This window comes from Phyllobates terribilis, unplaced genomic scaffold, assembly GCF_046119375.1.
Source record: "Phyllobates terribilis strain yellow unplaced genomic scaffold, ASM4611937v1 Scaffold_8__6_contigs__length_399053987, whole genome shotgun sequence".
NCBI lineage: Eukaryota > Metazoa > Chordata > Amphibia > Anura > Dendrobatidae > Phyllobates > Phyllobates terribilis.
This window is the reverse complement of record NW_027362768.1, coordinates 89816114-89841044: the sequence shown is the minus strand read 5'-3', so window position 1 is coordinate 89841044 and position 24931 is coordinate 89816114. Positions and strand designations below refer to the sequence as shown.

General features: G+C 43.6%; 1 protein-coding gene across 2 annotated transcripts in view; it reads left to right on the top strand.

Annotated features, from left to right (window-relative positions):
- The window catches only part of VAMP4 (vesicle associated membrane protein 4), a 41084-nt gene that overhangs the window by 10524 nt on the left and 5629 nt on the right, over window positions 1-24931 (top strand). Inside the window, exons 3-6 of one of the 2 annotated variants that reach the window (XM_073643132.1) lie at window positions 6528-6574; window positions 9004-9054; window positions 19964-20064; window positions 20856-20935. In XM_073643132.1, the coding sequence (XP_073499233.1) occupies window positions 6528-6574; window positions 9004-9054; window positions 19964-20064; window positions 20856-20935 (279 nt within the window). Of the gene's footprint in view, window positions 1-6527; window positions 6575-9003; window positions 9055-14907; window positions 15102-19963; window positions 20065-20855; window positions 20936-24931 lie in introns of those variants that run through there. The other variant, XM_073643133.1, reaches the window with a different exon arrangement.

The following is a 24931-nucleotide window of genomic DNA, read 5'->3' as shown; positions in this document are numbered from 1 at the left end:
ATAGGATTAGATATGTGGCACTGCTGGTTGTATCACATATGATAGGATTAGATATGTGGCACTGCTGGTTGTATCACATATGATAGGATTAGATATGCGGCACTGCTGGTTGTATCACATATGATGGGATTAGATATGCGGCACTGCTGGTTGTATCACATATGATGGGATTAGATATGTGGCACTGCTGGTTGTATCACATATGATGGGATTAGATATGTGGCACTGCTGGTTGTATCACATATGATAGGATTAGATATGCGGCACTGCTGGTTGTATCACATATGATAGGATTAGATATGCGGCACTGCTGGTTGTATCACATATGATAGGATTAGATATGCGGCACTGCTGGTTGTATCACATATGATGGGATTAGATATGCGGCACTGCTGGTTGTATCACATATGATGGGATTAGATATGCGGCACTGCTGGTTGTATCACATATGATGGGATTAGATATGTGGCACTGCTGGTTGTATCACATATGATAGGATTAGATATGTGGCACTGCTGGTTGTATCACATATGATAGGATTAGATATGTGGCACTGCTGGTTGTATCACATATGATGGGATTAGATATGTGGCACTGCTGGTTGTATCACATATGATAGGATTAGATATGTGGCACTGCTGGTTGTATCACATATTATTATTATTATTATTAATTATTATAGCGCCATTTATTCCATGGCGCTTTACATGTGATAGGGATATACATAACAAAAGCATTTACATAATCTTAACAAAACGAGTCAGCGACTGGTACAGGAGGAGCGAGGACCCTGCCCGCGAGGGCTCACAGTCTACGAGGGATGGGTGAGGATACAGTAGGTGAGGGTAGAGCTGTAGGATTAGATATGTGGCACTGCTGGTTGTATCACATATGATAGGATTAGATATGCGGCACTGCTGGTTGTATCACATATGATGGGATTAGATATGCGGCACTGCTGGTTGTATCACATATGATGGGATTAGATATGTGGCACTGCTGGTTGTATCACATATGATGGGATTAGATATGTGGCACTGCTGGTTGTATCACATATGATGGGATTAGATATGTGGCACTGCTGGTTGTATCACATATGATGGGATTAGATATGCGGCACTGCTGGTTGTATCACATATGATGGGATTAGATATGTGGCACTGCTGGTTGTATCACATATGATGGGATTAGATATGTGGCACTGCTGGTTGTATCACATATGATAGGATTAGATATGCGGCACTGCTGGTTGTATCACATATGATAGGATTAGATATGCGGCACTGCTGGTTGTATCACATATGATGGGATTAGATATGTGGCACTGCTGGCTGGATCACACATAATGGGATTAAATAAATTCCCACTGCTCAGAGCAGCCCTGTGATGTTGACTTCTCCAGTGGTGAGAGCAGGTCGTTAGCCTGACAGTAGTGTAATGTCAGGTTGCTGATCACCTCCCTGACACTGACCTCTTGCCGCATGCCGTACCTCCGCTTGTCACATCTCCTATCACAACTCGCCCTGAGCACTGTGGGTAGTGACGGGGTAAATTGTAGCTCGCCCAGGGGGTGTACTCAGTTCCCAGCTGGTGGCTGCCACAGTGTAGGAGATGCAGTCTCCTATGTACAGGGCCTGCTGCATTTCTAGTGTGTAATTGTCGTACTCAGACAGTTACACATCAGCAAATGGATGGAGCCGCCCCCGCGGCTGCAGAAAAAAATAATAAATAAAAGAAATGTTCAAACAGGACATTTTAATTTTGTATTAAAAATAATTGATTATATAATCAATAGTTATTAATTCAAAAATAAAAATCACAGCACCTTCCCTTTAACTAGAGTCAGGATGGGCCGCATATAGGAAGTATCTCTTAATGTTGAGTAAAGCCCTGTAAGTCAGCAGCGCTCTACATGTCATTGTTGTGATTGCAGTTGTCAGGTGCGGTATTCAGGGCGTCCGCCATAATTATTGTCACTTCCCGCTCAGTTAACCCTTCACAGAGGGTGTAACCTGACAAAATTATTCCCTTTAAGTATTATAGCTGTGGCTTTATCAATAAAATTTGCCGTCTCACATTTTTATTCTTACATCACTAAGTTCCTGATTTGTGTCCATCGCATTGGTGGCCGACTCTGCTGGGGTACGATCAGCCATGGAAATCTCCCTTTTGTATTAATTTTTGCGGGTAGTAAATATGACAAATCAGATGGGTGCAGTAAATTTGGACACTTGTTTCACGAGTTTGAATCCTGTTCATTACATATTTAAAAGGGTTTTGACCAATTTCCACTATTTTCAAATATCTGTAACTGATCTGCAGTACCAGCTGCGGCCACTAAGCAGCTGACGGAGCGACTGTGGTCTGCTCCACCACACTGTACATCTGGCCTCTGCCAATGATGCAGACAGCTGACCAATGGGGGGAGAGGGCAAGTGTCAGACACGCACCCCCTACCAACTGATGATCTACTCTAGAGCTAAGTCATCAGTATCAAATTGATGGAAAACCCCTTTAATTAAAGAGGACCTCTGAGCAGGTATAACATGTCCAGTTTTTGCTGTTATTTTATTCCCCCTGGGGGTATGTTGTTTTTGTTTTATTTTAAATCCGCCATACAGTTCCAGAGATATAGTGTTTTTTATTTTTTACTTCTTTTTATTGTCTTTACCAAGGGTGCGTGGCTCAGAGAGTAATTATGCAGAGCAACCAGAGATCGTGTGAACAATGAACCCCTTAGTAATGACCATAAAAAAGTAAAATAGACCCCATATCTCTGGAAACGTACGGTGGATTTACCTGTATGGCAGCAATAGATGCCTCGATCCAATTACTGCTGTGACGGGTAGATGCCAGCTGTGTAGCTCAGCCTGCACCTGCCAGGTATAGTCTTGTCTCGGCTCTTGAGCCTGCTCCATACAACCGCACTCTGCATTTGACGTACATCTAAGACACATGAAGAAGAGGTTACAGGATATTCTGGCATCAAAATATTAATAATTTATCATTCGGAAAGGCCATCAATATCAGATCGGTGGAGGCAGTACGCCACAGCTTCTTTAATGCCCACTTCATGTCATCTACTTAACGACATGTGCCATCTTTTCATGATGAGTGAGGATTTAACACACAGAAATCCAACCAAGGACAACATCTGCAAGGAGTTTGTATGTTCTCCCCGTGTTTGCGTGGGTCTCCTCTGGGTTCTCCAGTTTCCTCCCACACTCCAAAGACATACCGATAGGGAATGTAGATTGTGAGCCCCAATGGGGACAGTGGTGATATTGTCTGTAAAGCGCTGTGGAATTAATGGCGCTATATAAGTGAGTAAAATAAATAAGATCCTGAACAATCCCAAAAAATGAAAGGGCCGCACCACTGGTGTATTGACGTATCCCCTTCTGATTTTTTGTTCTACTGAAGCATTCTCGGCAACACAAGTGGATCAAAGAGTATGTGGTGAAGTATAAAGGAGTCCGGGGGCCACTTTGCAGGGGAGTATTGGTGAAGGATACAAAGCGCTACTCCGGCACTGTAGGCCCTTCATGCTCATGGTAGTTGGAGATCCTAGAGGTTGGATCACCATGATCATAAAGTGATCGGGTATTTTAGTGGTAGGACACCACTTTTCAAGAAGGTCAAACCATGTAGTATAAATAGATAATTGCCCCCAGGTTATAAGTGTAACACAACTGAGGCTGCGGACCCCAGCTCCCGCACTGCCCATCTGATCTGAACTCAGTGGTCTCATAGGTCTTGGTGTCTTTGTCCGTATACAGGCCATGAAATCCTGTCACCCATGCCGGGTATAAAGGAGCAATTCCAATAATAAGTGTATTTTTTGGACCCTGCAGTCTTACTGTTTTTATAGTCGGGGTAAAAAGTTGAGTTGGGCTTTAATCCCTCTCCGTAAATCTTGAGCAGATGGGACCTCCGGAGTCTCGGACCGACTCTCTGAAGTAACTTGTTTACCAGGGAAAGGTTGGACTTAGTTTCCACTTAGAATGACATCTCGTCCTGGAGGAACAATGACTTTTTGTCTGTGCTCAGGAATTGGGGATTTTTGGTGGCCTCCTGTAATAGCCGGTCCAGTTCCCAGTACAGAGAACATTTGTGAGCTGATGGAAACTGAATTCTTTCCCATAGTAGGAGGACATCTGATGCCAGGAATTTTAGTATTACTGAATTTGGCTCCGTCTCTTACGCACCTCAATTAAATAGCGGACATGTTACTATAATCAGGCTGGATATTTGCTGGATGTTTCTGCATATTTCTTCATAACACGTCATTTTACTTAGAGGAGATATCGAACCTTGGAAAACAGGTCTGAAAAGTAAAATAACAAACTATAGTCATCTCCCCCAGCGATCCAGAGCCGAAGCTCTGATGCGGCAACTGATCAATGCTTACTAGCAGCCAGTATGTGACCGCAGTGGTCACATGCCATAGTACTGGCACCACCAGCCATGACTGTGACTGCTGATCAGTGATTGGCCGCAGTGGTCACATGCCATAGTACTGACACCGCCAACCATCACTGTGACTCCTGATCAATGATCGGCTGCAGTGGTCACATGCCTTATTACCAGGACCAACAGCCATGATAACAATAATACTACGTGTGACCGCTGACCGGTGATTGGCTGCAGTGATCACATGCCGTGTTACTAGCACCGCCAACCATAGTAGCCATGATTATATTCATACTACATTGACTGCAGTGGTCACATGCCAGATTACTGGCCCAACCCCTCTGCTATTGGGGGTATGATGCTAGTAATACTGTATGTGACTATTGACCAGTGATTGCCATATTGGTAGCACGACGAGCCATGATGCCAATAATGTCACATGTGACTGCTGACCAATGATTGGCTGCAGTGGTCATATTACAGATTACTAGCGCCACTGCTCAGCTATTTTAGCTATGATGCCAGTAATACTACATGTGATTTCTGACCAGTGATTGGATGCAGTGGTCACATGCCGTGTTACTAGCACCGCCAACCATAGTAGCCATGATTATATTCATACTACATTGACTGCAGTGGTCACATGCCAGATTACTGGCCCAACCCCTCTGCTATTGGGGGTATGATGCTAGTAATACTGTATGTGACTATTGACCAGTGATTGCCATATTGGTAGCACGACGAGCCATGATGCCAATAATGTCACATGTGACTGCTGACCAATGATTGGCTGCAGTGGTCATATTACAGATTACTAGCGCCACTGCTCAGCTATTTTAGCTATGATGCCAGTAATACTACATGTGATTTCTGACCAGTGATTGGATGCAGTGGTCACATTCCATATTACTGGCACCACCAGCCATGATGATAGCCATATTACATTGACTGCAGTGGCCAACTGCTGTATTATTGGCACCTCCGCTCAGCTATTATAGCCATGATGCCAGTAATACTACATATGACCACTGACCAGTGATTGGCTGCAGTGGTCACATGCTTTATTACTGGCACCACCAGCCATGGGAGGCATGATACCAATAATAATATATATGTTCCCACTGACCAGTGATTGGCTGCATTGGTCATATTCCATATTACTGGCAACACCAGTCATGGGAGCAATAATGCCAGTAACATGACATGTGCCCGATGGCCAGTGATTGGCTGCAGCAGTCAGGAGCACTGCTACAGCTTCTGCACTGGATCACTGGGGATTGAGGATGGATTGATTAATGTTTTATTTTATTATTTTATCACTTCTGCTGCGGTTTATATTTTATTCTTATGGCCAGATTACCCCTTTAAACCTTTTTTATTCATTTCATTATAGGGTTTTCTGGCAAATGGTAAGGTTATCCCCACTCCATAAGATCTGAGATGACTGCTGGGAACCCCACCGATCCCAAGAACGGGGCTCTGTACCCCCCCATATTGCTCTCGGATCTCTCCAGGAGCCTACTAACCATGAATGATCAGTTCAGCGAGTGCTCAAGCTCCACTTCATTCAGTCGCGGCTCTTTAGAGACCTGTTCTTGGGATCTGTAGGGGTCTCAGTGGTTGGACCTTCAGTGATCGGCAGGGTGGATAGGAGACAACTTCCAAACTTGACACAACCCCTTTAAGTGATGAGCATCACACTGACTAACTTTAGGAGATTGTGCCATTTATTGATTTCCAATACTCCTTCTGTAATGTATTTGCACACGTCTTACCCATGTAAATGGCATAAAACAACCACCTGCGCAGGGCAGAGGATGGTGACGCTGTCCCCCTGGAGCTCAGGTGTCTGAGGTGTCACTTATATAATTATTTAGTTATTATTAAGTCTCTGCTCCTTTATTTGTATCATTTGCGCAGGTTGTAATTATCTTGTGTACGATCAATCCATAGTCTAAAGCGAGAACAGCCCCACAGGACTAACCGTAAATGTCTGCTGGAGCGTGACGCCACTGCCCCCCGCCAGCCAGGATTTCCATCTTCATCTTTTATAATCTTGATTATTTTTTTCTACCTTTCTTTTCATTTTTTTATTCATTTATTTTTCAACACAGAGAAATCTGCTGGAGGAAGATTCTGATGAGGAGGAAGACTTCTTCTTGTAAGTACTAGTTGAAAAAAAAAAAGTTAAGATTATACTTGACCTCATACTATGTATGCAAAAAATGTCCCCTGCTCAAATCACACCCAGAATCCAGGAGCAGTCCCATGTAAAGGTAGTAGCAACCATTAACAAGTTCTTGTGGTCTGCCCACGCTGTATTATTGCTTATTACTTGCGTTGTAATGGCCACTGGGTTGTGCAGAAAGCAGGAGTTTCCAATAATGGAGCAGAAAGACCCCACTACTTGTATGATGTATCCGTGTAGCATTACATGCTGAGCGCTGCGCGGGACCCCGGCCTACAGCAATTGTACAGGAACAGAAAAACATGGCTTCTTTTTTCTGAAACTGCAGTTTGATTGCAAAAAAATGAGTTTATTGAGGATCAGCACCATCACCCAGTCATTGTATCTGTCAGGACATCGGACCAGAATTACTTCACTATTACACCTATAACAAAGCAAAGTTCTTACATGGAGTCTGTATCCTCAGCCGGAGAGGACACCCCCTTCATCTACTCCGTATATCCATAAATCATGCCATAAAATGTATTGTTGGTGCGCTGCCACCAGGAATGGCGATGATGTGGATTAAAATAAGAACCTTTTATTGAGGAGTTTTCAATATCAGAAACCAGTTTTTGACTCCAGACCAAAGTCTTCGTCAGGTGACTGCAGGTATCCGAAGATTGGGACTCCAAATATCTATTGTTGCCCCCTCACCTGTTAACTTGTCTTGTTAACCGTATTTTTAGGGGCTGCAAATTTGCACATGCAATAGTGTTGAAACCTCTGTGATTTTTAATCAATCTGTAAATTTGGGGAAGAAAACAGCCTTTCCCAGCTCTCAAATGTGTACTGAGCTATACTTTCTCCAGCTCACTTTTCTGTACTGAGCTACTCCATAACTAGCTCTCTTCCTGCTTCGAGCCATCCCATTCCCAGTTCTATTTCCTTTTCCAAGTCACCCCATACCAGCTCTCTTTTCTTCCCCTAGTCTCCACCTTCCCAGCTCTGTGTCTTGCTCCAAACCACCTAGTTCCCAGCTCGCTTTTCTTCTCTTGCTCGGCTCCGACCCCAGCTAGTTTTCCTCTTCTTGCTCGGCTCCAACCCCAGCTAGCTTTCCTCTTCTTGCTCGGCTCCGACCCCAGCTAGCTTTCCTCTTCTTGCTCGGCTCCAACCCCAGCTAGCTTTCCTCTTCTTGCTCGGCTCCGACCCCAGCTAGCTTTCCTCTTCTTGCTCGGCCCCGACCCCGGCTCGCTTTCCTCCTCCCGCTCGGCCCCGACCCCGGCTCGCTTTCCTCCACCCGCTCGGCCGCGACCCCGGCTCGCTTTCCTCCTCCCGCTCGGCCGCGACCCCGGCTCGCTTTCCTCCTCCCGCTCGGCCGCGACCCCGGCTCGCTTTCCTCCTCCCGCTCGGCCGCGACCCCGGCTCGCTTTCCTCCTCCTGCTCAGCCCCGACCCCGGCTCGCTTTCCTCCTCATGCTCGACCCCGGCTCACCTTCCTCCCGCTCGGCCCTTACCCCAGCTCGCTTAGCACACAGTGTTATTATACTGTGCTGCTGTTTTACTAAGTAGTCACTATGATGTGTGTGTTCATCCTGCACTACTTCCATTTATGTTGCAATAACACAAATTTAGTATCTTCAAAAAAAAGAAAAATTAGCCTTGATTGATTTATCGTTTCAAGCCAGGTAACTTTCCAATCATTCCTGGAAACAGATGCTTTTTTATTACTTTTTTACAATGTATCATTTCTCCCTCAATTCCACAAAGATCATGTAAATGTTCACTAAGTTGTGATAATTTTTGGACTACAAGTCTCACCACAGCTCCCCCTTATTGAGCTTACACAAGGCTCTGCTCTCTCCAACGCAGCGAGCCGTCCCAAGTCTTCTGGCCTGTGCTGAGTATTGCCAGCTCTAGTTCCATACTGTAACGACAGACATATGGGGCATTGGTTTGGTATACTATACTTTAAATGTAGGATGAGGAGGTACGTTTGTTCCTCCACTTAAATGAAAAAAATCTGTGGCTATGGGATTAAAACAAACTCTCAAAAGAATAGGAATAGCTACATGACCGGCATGTATGGCTGCTGTGCAGGGCAGAGGGTGGCAGACCTGAAATTGGGCAACTACCAAACCCCTCTCATTCCCCTCAACAACCTACATACAGCGGGTGGTGCTGGAGACCAGCCAGTCACCTCCGAGATAGAAGGGGCTTTTTTTATTTCCATTTTTTGGCAATTGCAGCCAACAAAATGTCACCAGCCACTACTCCGGGACTTAGAGACTTGCCGGATATGGGAAATGAATTGAGTAATTTTGTCACCTTCCTTGGGTCTGTGTTGCTTTCTCTATTTGCTGTGGATGCGGAGATCTGAGGTCACACCATATGATACTGACACTGAATGTTCTCTCTTGCCAGGAGGGGACCTTCTGCACCTAAGTTTGGACCAAGGAATGACAAGATCAGACAGTAAGTCTGTGGGTGACAGCTGGAAAGTCAACTGTACCCGTCTCCCTGCCTCTTGGTTATATTTATAATGCATCTAACCTCCGTTTGCCTCGGGAGGGAATGGATACATATTACAGCATAGTAAGGGAGTCGTGCACAGTGTCCTAAAGGGCTTACAACATACTCACAAAAGTGCAAAAGCATGTACAAAGTAACGGGAACATCTTTAATTTTTTTCTATATATCTGATAAATGTGTTGTTTTCACCTTTAAAAATGTTTTTTTTATTTTTGAAGACTCGTCATCTTTATTAAAGGGAATCTGTCAGCAGGTTTTTGCTATTTAATCTGAGCGCAGCATCATGTAGAGACAGAGACCAGAGATGTGTCACTTACTGGGCTGCGTGTTATTTCAATAAAATTTGTGTTTTATCAACAGGAGATTATCACTAGAGGACTAGTTGTCTTGTGCCAGCTAGTCTTCCTCCTCTCTGCAACCCTGCCCTCACCACTGATTAGCTGCTTTATGCCTATGCACAGTGTACACAGAAAACTGCCACTCGGGTGTGGGAGGGGTTATACAGGGCTCAGCATTCAGAGCACGGCTAGATCTGCAGCAGAGAAAACTCTGGTTTTATCAAAATGACAGCAAGCAGCCCAGTAAGTGATATATCATTGGAATCGGGGTCTCTGTCCCTACATGATGCTGCTCTCAGATTACATAGCAAAAAAACAACTGACAGATTCCCTTTTAAGCACTCTTTAAAAAGTTTAAGGGATGTGCCCATATCGGACATATCCACTGGACTCACATTTTTGGGAAAGAGGAAAGAGCCACACATGCATGGCCACCTCTCCATTCACAAGACTGAGCTCCGTCCTCGAAGTAGGTACAGGTCCTGGTGTTGGTCCCATTTATTGGACAGTTTTTGCATATCCTGTGGCTTTGTTATAATGTCTGAGATAGAATTATCCCTTATAGGATACAATTGGGTGTATACAAGTACACTGCTAATATTGATCATTTTAAGAGGATCTATTAAGTAGCCATCATGGGTAAATCAGTTACATTAGATTTTCAGTACTGGTGAATTCTGTCTGTTAGGAATCCAAAGCCAAGGAAGGAGAAATAATCTATTACAATCCCGCGTGTCTCCAAGCTGGACGGGTGCATTGTTGAGACTGGGATATTCTATCGAAATTGTGAAAGTCAAGAAAACATTTCCTAACTTTGATAAATGTACCCTGAGCCTTTTCTAGGGCTTCAAGGGTTTATCATCATAAATAGTGAGAAGTTAGCATAACAAAAACCATTGGACTTCAGCTGTTGCCTATAAGACGTGGCATTGGTGGTTGCAAGGTTAATAAAGGCTATAATGTGGTAATATTGTACATATGATACAGTTATATGAAAAAGTTTGGGCACCCCTATTAATCTTAAGCTTAACGTTTTATAAAAATTGGGTGTTTTTGCAACAGCTATTTCAGTTTGATATATGTAATAACTGTTGGACACAGTAATGTTTCTGCCTTGAAATGAGGTTTATTGTACTAACAGAAAATGTGCAATCTGCATTCAAACAAAATTTGACAGGTGCATAAGTATGGGCACCTCACCAGAAAAGTGACATTAATATTTAGTAGATCCTCCTTTTGCAAAAATAACAGCCTCTAGTCGCTTCCTGTAGCTTTTAATGATTTCCTGGATCCTGGATGAAGGTATTTTTGACCATTCCTCTTTACAAAACAATTCCAGTTCAGTTAAGTTTGATGGTTGCCGAGCATGGACAGCCCTCTTCAAATGATCCCACAGATGTTCAATGATATTCAGGTCTGGGGACTGGGATGGCCATTCCAGAACATTGTAATTGTTCCTCTGCATGAATGCCTGAGTACATTTGGAGCGGTGTTTTGGATCATTGTCTTGCTGAAAGATCCATCCCCTGCGTAACTTCAACTTTGTCACTGATTCTTGAACATTATTGTCAAGAATCTGCTGATACTGAGTGGAATCCATGCGTCCCTCAACTTTAACAAGATTCCCGGTGCCGGCATTGGCCACACAGCCCCAAAGCATGATGGAACCTCCACCAAATTTTACTGTGGGTAGCAAGTGTTTTTCTTGGAATGCTGTGTTTTTTTGCCGCCATGCATAACGCCTTTTTGTATGACCAAACAACTCAATCTTGGTTTCATCAGTTCACAGGACCTTCTTCCAAAAAGAAATTGGCTTCTCCAAATGTGCTTTTGCATACCTCAGCCGACTCTGTTTGTGCGTACTTGCAGAAACGGCTTCTTTCGCATCACTCTCCAATACAGCTTCTCCTTGTGCAAAGTGCGTTGTATAGTTGACCGATGCACAGTGACTCCATCTGCAGCAAGTTGATGCTGCAGCTCTCTGGAGGTGGTCTGAGGATTGTCCTTGACTGATCTCACCATTCTTCTTCTCTGCCTTTCTGATGTTTTTCTTGGCCTGCCACTTCTGGCCTTAACAAGAACTGTCCCTGTGTTCTTCCATTTCCTTACTATGTTCCTCACAGTGGAAACTGACAGGTTAAATCTCTGAGACAGCTTTTTGTATCCTTCCCCTGAACAACTATGTTGAATAATCTTTGTTTTCAGATCATTTGACAGTTGTTTTGAGGAGCCCATGATGCCACTCTTCAGAGGAGATTCAAACAGAAGAACAACTTGCAAGTGGCCACTTTAAGTAGCTTTTCTCATGATTGCATACACCTGGCTGTGAAGTTCAAAGCTCAACGAGGTTACAAAACCAAAAAAAGTGCTTTAGTAAGTCAGTAAAAAGTAGGTAGGAGTATTTAAAACAAGAAAATAAGGGTGCCCATACTTATGCACCTGTCAAATTTTGTTTGAATGCAGATTGCACATTTTCTGTTAGTACAATAAACCTCATTTCAAGGCAGAAACATTACTGTGTCCAACAGTTATTAAATATATCAAACTGAAATAGCTGTTGCAAAAACACCAATTTTTATAAAACATTAAGCTTAAGATTAATAGGGGTGCCCAAACTTTTTCATCTAACTGTATAATACAAAAATCTTAAAGGGAATCTATTAGCAGGTTTTTGAGAGCAACATGATGTAGGGGCAGAGACCCTGATTCCAGTGATATGTCACTTATTAGGCTGTGTTTTGTAGTTTCAATAAAATCAATGTTTTATCAGCAGGAGATTATCACTGCAGGACTAGATGTCTGGTGCCTCCTGGTCAACTGCTTTGTGTAACCTCACCCCCACCACTGATTGGCAGCTTTCTGCCTATGCACAGTCCGTGGTGGGGTGAGGTTATACAGAGCACGGCATTCTGGGCACTCCAGGATCTGCAGCAGATAAAACAGTGATTGTATCAAAATAGCAACATGCAGACCAGAAAGTGATACATCGCTGGAATCAGGGTCTCTGTCCCTACCACATGTTACTCTCAGATTGCTGACAGATTCTCTTTAATGGATCGTTGCCAGTCTAATATTTCATTCTGGAAGCGAAGCCTTTAATAATGAAGGTCACTTGCTATATTAACAGTATATAAAGGGCTAGTCCCATAAAGAAATCTCATTTCAACCTAAGCCAAAGTAGTCACAAGGAGCTGTAACAGGCTTATCCTATATCCATCTATATGTGTGTGTGTTCAGCTGATCTATAAAAAAGCTTGTCATGATGAAACGGCCTCATGAAATCATCAAGATTGAGAGTTTGTGAAGCTTTTGGTTATACCTCACTCCAGAGCTGCATTCATAATTCTGCTGCAAGGCCGTGAGACTGGTGTCTGGTGTAAAGATGTAACTTCCCAGAGTGAAATCACTAAAGCCAGAACAAAAATACTGCGAGATTTCAGCTCTGAAGCTCACAGGAAGTGAATGCAAACCAGCACAAGTGGCAGTACTGTATAAGCAATGCAATTATTTTAATACTTTTTGAGATATTCAATTTTTATGTACGGTAGGTAAATTGGACGTAAGGCGAAAACTGAAGTTCAAGGCATAGTGACGTGGGGCGCTTGATTTTGGGGGCTATTGTTATTATCAGTGTAGGTGCCAGCTCCTTTCTGGATCAGGTAGCATTATTTTGCTGGGTATTATTTGGATTGCGGTGCTGCATTCCTACAGGATGATTGGATTCTCCCGCAAGCTCACGACTATTAAATCATTTCCTCCAATTTCTCAATTAAAAAGCGAAATTGTCCCTGACTGAATTTCAGCCCTGGAGGGTCATAATGTTATTTCCAGTCCGGTAACGCCTTCACAGGTTACTAGAAGTCATTGTATCCTATTAGAATAAGAAGTAGCCCGTTTTTCACGGTATTTTGTCAGTGTGCTAGGAAGTTCCAGGAATCATTTGTACAATTCACGATGCCGCTGCTTCACATGGGTCGCAGCAAGTCAACTTATTCTACAGATATTTATTGTGGAATTTACCCTTTGCAAACCAAATGTGTCCCACGTGGACTTACCCTGAAAAAAAAAGACTAGTTGTATACCTAGATACAACATTCCAAAAGATAAAGTATTTGGAGAAATATGGCCAGAGCAGACGGCTGTGTGGTTAGCGGACGGCCTTCCAGTATGGCGCCGAAACATTTAGCGCCAGGAGAGAAAATCTGTATCCTATTTCAGGTTGTTGCACTGATCACCAAGTCAAAAGTGGCCAGATTTTGCTTTTAGTTTATTCCCGCTGCTCTGGTTCCAGAGATTTGATCCTTTTTATTTAGTGCTTATTTTTGTGCTCTTTAAAGGAGGGTGTGGCTCACAGGAGTCTCTGGAGGCGTGTCTTTAGGCTGCTCTGCATAATTACCCTGTGAGCCACGTCCCTTTAGCAAAGGCTAAAATAAGTTGCACTAAATAAAAAGACCCATATCTCTGGAACCGTATAGTGAGCCAGAACTGACAACTTTTGACCATGTGAAAATTCCCCTCTAAGGTTCCTATACACCGTCCATGGCTAAAGTGTGCTTGGACAACAGCTATTCCTGCCAACTCCACATGCACATGCATGGTCCGCTTAGGTGATCATGCACGTATTCATAAAGGGGAAAGGATGGCAGAAACTTGCCATCATCTGCCTTGAGAACAGCAGTATTTGGTATGATGAAATTCAGGAGAGTTAAGAGGCCCCACCCACACTTTGTTCTTTTGAGCTTGTTAAGAAAAAATATGGCAGCCATTTTTTGGAATATATGCTGTAGGGATAGTCTGGTTGCCACATGTGGGCGCCATCATTATTACTCCCTAGGGTTTTAGGTTATATGTCCCCTGTGTCCACTCATCAGCGAAACAAAGTATGTTTTCCTTTCTGGATTCTTGTTACACTGGATGACATTCTTTGGAAATGTTTCCCTGGTTGTCCTATTAGTTGCCATCTTGCTTTCTTAAAAATTGATATCAAGGCCGAATTTTTTTTTTTACATAAGGCAGCAACTCAAAATGTCAAAGGGGTTTTACTTACCCACTTCAAAAGTAGCTTTGCGCTGACACTGCACCCATTATTTTGTTGACAGGCTGAAGTACTGACTACATGGTATTGGGCATGAAACTGTTTAGCACAGTGATTGGCTGCAGTGGTCACATACACTGTAGTCAAGATGTTGCTGCTGCAGGCTATCAAAAAAGACTGGGGACAGTGGTGCAGGGGCAGTGCTGAACCTGTGATCAGCTAGTAAAGCTTTTTCTTTTTTTTTTTAGTTTTTCTACAATTATTTTTTGAAAAAAAAAAAAAATTCTTTTACCACTAGTAACTAAAAATGTATGATTTAGGATTATTTTTTCCTAATTTTCTGGGAAATGATTTATACTATTAAAGGAAAGGATTCTTCACTGTTACTGGTTTCATCTCTAATACTTTGCAGTGAAGAAACACCATTCTGTCGCAGATCCCTTTTGTAGAATAGACTCACGTGTGTCATTTGGACGATGTGAGTGGAATGCAAATAAAAGCCGCTCCATGAACGAGTCAAAGCAGGATGTTATTCCCATAACGGAGCTGAGAAGAATTCTTGATTTCAGAACATCTGTGCGACCCTTAACCCCTGGCGTTCACACCAAGGAACACTTGTGAGTTACTTTAAATAAGCTAAAGCGTATCTGTTGCATCACATACTTATACATACCATATGGATGTCCACAGCACCTTGCTTATATTGTGTGGAATCGCCTCTTGCTGCCAAAACAGCTCTGACTCTTCGAGGCATGGAGTCTACAAGACCTCTGAAGGCGTCCTGTGGTACCTGGCATCAGGAAGGTAGCAGCAGATCCTTTAAGTCCTGTACGTTGTAAGGAGGGTCCTCCTATGAATCTGATTGACATTTTGAGAATTTGGAAGCCAAGTCAAGTCTTGTCATGTTCCTCAACCATTCCCGAAAAATATTTGCAGAGAGCAATTCTGCTAGAAGAAGCCACATTAGGGAATATTATTGCCATGAAGAGTTGTAGTTGGTCTGCACAATGTTTAGGCAGGTGGGACATGTCAAAATAACATCCACATGATGCCAGGACCCTGCAGAACATCGCCCAGAGTATCACCCTGTACCAGATGGATGCCTTTATCCCATACTGAATTTTGATGCCATCTTTTCCCCAGGGTAATTGTTGCTGCAGAAGAAAATAAAATGTGATTCCTCAGACCAGGTCACCTTCTCTCATTGCACCATGGTCCAGTTCTGATGCTCATGTGCCCATTGTAGGTGCTTTTGCCTGTGGATAGGGTCCACCAAGGGCTCTGTGAACAGCCAGCTTTAACTTTTTAGGAATTTGTGACTTCTCTGTGTGATCAGACCAGACTGCCTTCATTCTACATGGACATCATTGAGCATTGGGCTCCCATGACCCTGTCATTGGTTGTAATTTCATAGACTACTTTTGGTAGGTGCTACCCATTACATCCTGGGAACAGACCTCAATACCTGCTATTTTTATCTACAGGTGCATCTCACTAAATTAGAATATCATCAAAAAGTAAATTTATTTCAGTTTTTCAATACAAAAAGTGAAACTCTTATATAGAGTCATTACAAACAGAGTGATCTATTTCAAGTGTTTATTTCTGTTAATGTTGATGATTATGGCTTACAGCCAATGAAAACACGTAAGTCATTATCTCAATAAATTAAAATAATTAACAAAAAAACACCTGCAAAGGCTTCCTAAGCATTTAGAAAGGTCCCTTAGTCTGTTTCATTAGGTTCCACAATCCTGGGGAAGACTGCTGACTAGTGATGAGTGAGTATGTTCTGTTAACCCTTTCGCCGAGTATGCTCGGGCGAGCGCCGAGTAGTTACAGCTGCTAGGTGTTATGTTTAAATCACTCCCGTGTGCATGATTTGCAACTGTTTGACAGCTTTATTATATGTGAAGAATGCAAAAGAACCCATCATTCCTCACATGTAATAAAGCTGTCAAACAGTCGCAAATCATGCACACGGGAGTGATTTAAACATAACACCGAGCAGCTGTAACTACTCGGTGCTCGCCCGATCATACTCGCGAAAGGGTTAACAGAACATACTCGCTCATCACTACTGCTGACTTGACAAATGTCCAGAAGGCAGTCATTGACACACTCCTCAAGGTCCCAGAGTTCCAATTTTCATTTGGAAATCAAGGTCCCAGAGTCTGGAGGAAGAGTGGAGAGGCCACAATCCAAGCTGCTTTAGGTCAAGTGTGAAGTTTCCACAATCAGTGATGGTTTGGGGATCCAAGTCATCTGCTGGTGTAGGTCCACTGTGTTTTAATCAAGACCAAAGTCAGCGCGGCCGTCTACCAGGACATTTTACAGCACTTCATGCTTCCCTCTGCCGACAAGCTTTTTGGAGATGGAAATGTCATTCTCCAGCAGGACTTGGCACCTGTCCACACTGCCAAAAGTACCAATACCTGGTTTACAAACAACAGTATCACTGTGCTTGATTGGCCAGCAAACTTGCCTGACCTTAACCCCATAGAGAATCTATGGGGTATTGTCAAGAGGAAGATAAGAGACACCAGACCCAACAATGCAGATGAGCTGAAGGCTGCTATCAAAGCAACCTGGGCTTCCATAACACATCAGCAGTGCCACAGGCTGATCGCCTCCATGCCACGCCACATTGATGCAGTAATTGATGCAAAAGGAGCCCCACCAAGTATTGAAGGCATTTACTGAACATACATTTCAGTAGGACAACATTTCAGATTTTAAAAACATTTTTCAAGCTGGTGTTCTAAAGTATTCTAATTTACTGAGATAATGACTTTTTTATGTTTTCATTGGCTGTAAGCCATAATCATCAACATTAACAGAAATAAACACTTGTAATAGATCACTCTGTTTGTAATGACTCTATATAATATATGAGTTTCACTTTTTGTATTGAAGAACTGAAATAAATTAACTTTTTGATTATATTCTAATTTAGTGAGATGCACCTGTAGATGCTCTGACCCAGTCATCTAGCCAGAAAAATATGGCCATAGTAAAGTTGTTCACGTTCTTATACTTGCCCATTTTTCCTGCTTCCAACACATTAACTTCAAGAACTGACTTTTTGAGACCTATTGCAAAATAAGAATGCTATCACAAATAGAAGTGTTAATGGTTATTAATTTGCAAAATGAATGAACAAAAGAGAAATCTAAATGAAATCATTATTTTGTGTGACCTCCCTTTACCTTCAAAACAGTATCAGTTCTAGGTACACTTGCACAGTTTTTGAAGGAGCTAGGCAAGGAGGTTGTTCCAGACATCTTGGAGATCTAACCACAGATCTTCTGTGGATGGAGGCTTGTGCAAATCCTTCTGTCTCCATGTAATTCCACACAGACTCGATAATGTTGAGGTCAGGGTTTGTAAGGGCCATATCATCATGCAACAGTGCAACATGGTGGAGGTTCCTTGCAATTTTATTGTTGTATTTTGGCAAATATAGTAGGGGATTTGGTCAGGGGTGGTGCCCTTGACGATTTTCTGCTAAGATGTACAGGCAAATACTTATTCATCATACCATCAGGGAGGTGTTTGGCTGCATATTTATACTGCAACAGGACAACGACCCCAAACATTCAACCATAGTTCTTAATGACAATCTTCAGCGTAAAGAAGAAGAAGGAGACCTGAAAGTGATGATTCGGCCCCTACAGAGTCCTGACCTCAACCTCATTGAGTCTGTCTGAAATTACACCGAGACAGAAGGATTTTCCCAAGCCTACATCCACAGAAGATCTGTGGTTCATTCTCCAAGATGTTTGGAACAACCTCCCTTCCAAGTTCCTTCAAAAACTGTGTGATAGTGTACCTAGAAGAAGTGATGTTTAGAAGGGTGGTCACACCGAATATTGATTTGATTTAGATTTCTCTTTTGTTCATTCACCCATTCACTTTTACACCCACACACAGTCAGACTGTGGATGTATGTATAGATGCATATAGATATACACATATATCGACGTGTTCCCATGATGTCCTGGACAATGACATGGTTTCAAACTCACTGTCATTGAAACTGTTAAGATCTTCCTGACCGCTATGTGAAAAGATGGTGGAGTCAACAGTTGGTGTTCAGAGGAAAGTGTGATTGGTATAAATCACAGGCCAGACTCTTCCTACTCCATTACTTTGGTTGGTATTTGACCCTTGACTCCTGGTCACTGAGTCGTGGTGTTTTCGGCTCCCGCTTAGGAACACTAACTCTGCAGAATGCACATAGGCAAATATTTCCTGAAGTGAGTGAAGTGATCCACTTGCTGTAAATAGTTAGAAGACTACATGACCCGTCATGTCCACAATCCTTTATTATTTAAGTATTTAGATAGTGCCGTCATCATCAGTTTTTTTTACATTCTTTTTAGTTGAGACTCGTGTTCTTACATGGAGGAATGGTTGTATTATCCATACATCCATGCATTATCCATACCACTTACAGAAGGTTCAGATCATCAGGATTGAAGCTCCAGGCTGGTGGAAAGTGGGGAAAGAGAGTGAATGACCAATGATTTCCCACCTTTCCATATTGCTGGGGTCATCTGGAACGGAGTAGTGTCTGCTGTAATGGGCCACCAGCCAAATCCCATCCATATTTATCATTACAAGAGCTCTCCACTCAGTATCTTACTTGTAAGTCTATAGCGGTGGGAAGAGTTCTACAAGAAATATTCAGCAATGATATAAAGGATATTTAAAGATAATAGACTGGTAACTTTTGAGAAAAAAAATAAAATTTCAAAGTGAATCAAAAAATTACCTATTGTCCAAATCCGTTTGTATCCAATGTGTGTGAGTTTGTTTTTTAGGATATGATTTTTGTTTTTTTTTCATATATCTGTATAAAAAAATGAAATAGTAATATATTAGGCAGCATGGTAGCTCAGTGGTTCGTACTGCAGCCTTGCAGCATTGGGGTCCTGTGTTCAAATCCCACCAAGGACAAAATCTGCAAGGAGTTTGTATGTTCTCCCCATGTTTGTGTGGGTTTCCTCCGGGTTCTCCTGTTTCCTCCCACACTCCAAAGACATACTGATAGGGAATCTAGATTGTGAGCCCCAATGAGAACAGTGCCGATATTGTCTCTAAAGCGCTGTGGAATTAATGGCGCTATATAAGTGAGTAAAAAATATTGCAATTTTCACACTGGCCACTGGGGCTATTCCAGACTCATTCTTTCAGGAATAGTTTTCAGTAGGCTCCTTATCATTAGAGACAGGATTACACAGACAGGTAACACCTCTATACACAGCTGATAACACAGGATCCACTAATCACAATGGGCGATGTCACAGCTCACCACCTCCTTACACAGTGACTTCGGCACACTCTCATTAGATGCTTTAATAGAAAATATAGGCTTGGAATCAGTCTGTTGCTGCTAATGTACATGTGGATTTCCTGAAAGATCAGGAAAATTGCGAGGTGCGTATCCATCCAGTTGACACTTGTCCATTTACAGTGTGCAGAACCAGGTGGATGAGGTCATTGACGTCATGCAAGAAAATATCACCAAAGTGATAGAACGAGGAGAGAGGTTGGATGAACTGCAAGATAAGTCCGGTAAGATTACACTGATGGTTCCATTGAAAAGTATGTTGCCCCAATTGCATCCCTTATGTAACCCTTTTTTGGCTTTTGGACAAGTGGCCACATAGGATATAATTGACTATAGTACAGTGTGAGGCCATCAGAGGTCTTCATAATCCTGAGTGGAGTAGATGTGGCTTCATCCATACCGCTTTATTTGCTTTCAAAAATTTTGACTCTCATCGGTAACCTCGTTGGGCCTTGATTATTTGCTACCTGCTTAAGTACATTAATAGTCGACGTGGTTGATTTTTCTTTTTTTTTTCTTTTGAGTTAAGGCATGAACAATGAACACTTACCACACCTATTCCAATAGCATCCTGGGTTCACAGCAGCCTTGGCAGGCAATCGATTACATAAATATTGAAGAAAGTTGGCACTCAGTTCTCCTCGATTCAATGCTTTACTGGAAATCCATACCCAACAACAATGAAAATCTTCAAGCCAACTGACGCGTTTCGGAATAGAATTCCTTAGTCATAGAAGATCTTCTAGGATTAAGGAATTGTATTCCGAAACGCGTCAGTTGGCTTGAAGTTTTTTATTGTTGTTTTTGACCATGGATTTCCAATAAAGCATTGAATCGAGGAGAACGGAGTGCCGACTTTCCTCTACCTTAAAATAAAGGTTTGCTTTAATGATAACCTGTGTAAATGTCCTATATATAACCCAGTCCAATGCTTGAGTTTCCAGTTGGATTCTGGGGTCTTCTTCCTCTCTGGTTTCTCAACCTTTGCTTTCCTTATTTTTGCTTTGCCCCATAGAAAGTTTATCGGATAATGCGACAGCATTCAGCAGCAGAGCAAGACAACTCCGGAGACAAATGTGGTGGCGGGAATGCAAGGTGATTTTATTTAATTTTTTTGATTTTCCAAGCAAAGCCTATAGTCTGGGTGATGTTTTTGTCTATCATTTTGTGCTTGTTACCGCATAAAAGACCTGAAACTTGGAAACTACCTGTAAATTATGTTTTCTTTTACCTTGGAGTCATGTCCGTTCCCTCTTTTACTCTCAACAAAGAGTAAAGTGCAGTGAGATCTCAGCGTTCGCTAAGCATTTGTAAGAAAAGTACTGTAAAAGCAAACAAGCGACATTTAAAATGTAATAGGAATCCCATGTATCTGCATGGAATTCATGCACTTGTTCTTGCACGCCATCTCCAATCCACAATACAAAATGCATGCCAAAAAGATCAAAATTGGCACATAGTAAAAATAATCTTGCTTTTTTTTTTTTTTTATAAAATATCCATTAAAATGATTACAAGATATTTCACTCGGTGCACATTCTGTCCAATAGAACAACAGGTCCAAAGAGAAGCGTTATGGTTGACATTTTTCGAACCTAGCTGGTTCTGAGGCCAGATTGACATATCCATGTGTCACGGACCGGCTGCAGATTTCTGACCAGGACTTGACAGCCTTATATATGTCTATGAGGCTGTTGAGTTCGGGTTGGGAGACCCACAGTTGGTCCATAAATTACATACAAATGTGTGAATCCAGCCTTAGAAGCATCCAGGTTCGAAACGCGTGAACCATTAGCGCTTCTCCTGGGACTTATGGTTCCATTGGACAAAATGTGTATAAAATGGAATATCTTGAAATCCTTTTAATGGCTGTTTAAAAAGTAGTAGTTGAACATGCTGATGATCTCCAGTGGATGAGGACCTCCAGGATGTCCTCAGATGTTTATGTTGGGCTTCATGGAAGATAAGAGAAGTTGTCAAGTGTCTGGTAGAGCCTCATCTTCCTCTCCTCCTCTGGGAGTTAATGTGACCAAACATAGTCAACTGAGCCCAGCAATATTGGCAGCAGTGGCTAACCATCTAATATATATGGTGTTCTGTGTCTTCCCTCACTGCAGGTTTTGGGGAGGGGGGAGAATGGTTTGGCATGTTTTTAAAGGGAATCTGTCAACAGGTTTTGGCTATAGAATCTGAGAACAACATGATGTTGGGGCACAGACCCTGATTACAGGGATGTGTCACTTTCTGGGCTGCTTAGTTCAGTTTTGATAAAATCCCTGTTTATCGGTCGACCATGACGGCACCACGAGAGAGGGAATCCGCCCACCAAGGACAGGAAACCTACAGGCTTAAAAGGGGGCGGCCCTCCCTCTCGCCTCAGTTTGGTTTCCTGTCCTTGATGGAAGGAGCCTATCGCAGGCGTGGAAGATCTGGAAAGAATGGCGACGGCTGTCGTAGCAGCGCCCCTATCTGGGATCGGCAGCTCCAGCGTTTGGCCATGCTTGTGCGCCCCTATCTGGGAGAGGCACAGCATTCTTGTGCACTGGGGTTTTTGCAGGGGGCTGCGCCCCTGTTTGGGGTGGCAGCCCCTTTTTTCTGCCTCGACCAGGTGCACCTCCCGTGGGAGTGTCTGCCCTGGTTGTGATCCAAAGTGCGGTGGGGACTGCGCCCTTGGTTGGGGTGACAGCCCACCATCACCCTGTGTGCCCGGCGGAGGGGGGGCGCGTGGCCAAGGTTATTTGCGACCCCTCGCCCCCGACCGGGAGGATACCAGGCAGGGAGTCGCTAAAGTGCAGCTTACCTGGAGTGCTGGCAGTGTGCGTCCTCGCGCGAGGCTTGTGCGGCGTGTGCTTCCGGTTTCTGGGAGTCGCTGCCGATGACGTCACCGTGACTCAGCGACCACGTGACCGGAACCCGGAAGTGGGGGTTCCGGTGTCAGAATAACGCGGGAAATTTAAAAAAAAAAAAAAAAAAAAGAGGAAAAGGTGCGCTACTGAGGATGTCTGTTTAACTGGCCAGGTAGCAGAGCTCAGAGCTTCATTCTCTTACCATGGAGTCTGAAAGCGATCAGCTACAGCAGCAGCAGCAAGTTGAGCAGCCGCCATCCTCACCATCTCAGCGGCTGGTTGGGGAGCCCCAAAAAGCGCATCGCACACGTGGTTCTGGTAGCCGGTCCTCAGGAAAGCGGAGTTCGGTGTCTAGGTCCAGCCACCACACCTCCAATAGGATGGATGATTCTGCAGCCTCCAGGGAGGATCCCCCGGCTGAGAAGGGTCCTTCCTCCAAACCGGTACCAGACGTTTTTCTTGAGCCGCTTGGGTAAGTGATCTTCGAGAAAGTTCACTTTGTAATAGGGTATCCTTCTCCCCTTCTAATTTTAACAGGGGAAGAAATGTACCTCCAAGGCAAAGCACATTCAGTGTGCGTTATGTAAATCCATCCTTCCCGATGGATACCCTAAAAAATTATGCCAGTCGTGCATAAATCAAACGCTGGCAGAAGAAACCCCTAGTCTAACGTCAGGTTTAAAGACCCTAGTCAAGACTGAAATTCACAAAATCCTCTCCAAAAAGGCTAGAGGGAAAGCGGACTCAGACTGTGAAGGCTCCCTAGTCCCGGATGACCCCCTGCCCTCAGTCTATGAGTCGGACTCGGATGATGTAGTCTCTTCCTCTGCCTCTTCCTCAGATAGTGGTGTGGGGCAGAATTGTTTTCCCCTTGGTGAGGTCGAAGGCTTAATTAAAATGGTTCGGTCTACCATGGGCATCACAGAGGCCAGACAGGAAAAGTCAGTCCAGGATGTTATGTTCAGGGGGCTGGGACAAAGAAAGAGACGGAGTTTTCCCTTGAATGAAAAGATTCGGGACTTGATCCGTAGTGAATGGAGGAAACCGGAAAGGAAGGGTACTCTGCCTCAATTCTTCAAAAGAAAGTATCCCTTTGAAGAATCAGCTTCTTCCTCCTGGGAGAAAGTTCCGAGGATAGACGTGGCTATAGCTAAGGCGTCCAAGAGTTCCTCCCTCCCCTTTGACGATATGGGGGCTCTTAAAGACCCCTTGGATAGGAAGGCTGATACTTTCCTCAAGAGGACCTGGGAAACTTCTGCTGGAGCCTTGAAACCCGCGGTTGCGGCTACCTGTACCGCCAGGTCCCTAATGATTTGGCTAGACCAACTAGAAGCCCATCTAAAAACAACACCCCCAGGAAGGAAATTTTAGCGGACATGTCACTTCTTCAGGGGGCAGCAGCTTTTCTGGCAGATGCATCGGCTGATTCTGTCAGGTTGGCTGCAAGATCAGCTGCCATGTCCAACACAGCCCGTAGAGCTCTGTGGCTGAAGTGTTGGCCGGGGGATATTCAAGCGAGAACAAGACTCTGCTCTATCCCCCGCTAAGGGGAGCATCTCTTTGGGTCGGTCCTAGATGAACTGTTGGATAAAGCAAGTGACAAAAAGAGGGGTTTCCCTAGCCTGTCTATTCCCACGTACAAACTCTCTTTCCATAGGATAAGGTTTCTACGTAGTAAACACCAAAGGGGGGGTCAGGAGAAATGGGAAGACCGCAGGCCAAAAAGTAAAGGGCTCCTGTTCGGCTCTTCTACTAACCAAGGCCCCCGGAAACCGAGTCAATGACTCGCGGCTCAGGTAGGGGGGAGGCTGTTGGGCTTCTTACCTGCCTGGACAATGATTTCTTCTAGTAATTGGATCCTTGGTCTGGTAGGTTCTGGTCTGAAATTTGAGTTTCAGCGAATTCCTCGTGGGAGGTTCACCCTGACCCCAAACCGTTCCTCAGCACTGGAGCAAACGGCCCTACAAGCGGAGGTCCTGAACTTGGTCCATAAGGCCGTCCTAGTAGAAGTCCCGACAGCAGAGAAGGGACTAGGGTTCTACTCACCGCTATTTCTGGTCACTAAGCCTGACGGGTCCTTTAGGTGTATTATTAACCTTAAAGCCCTAAATAAATTTTTGTTAATTCCCACCTTTAAGATGGAATCCATCAAGTCCACAATAAAATTGCTTTTCTCAGGCTGTTACATGGTAGTGTTAGACCTAAAAGATGCCTATTACCATGTACCTATACATAGAGACTTCCA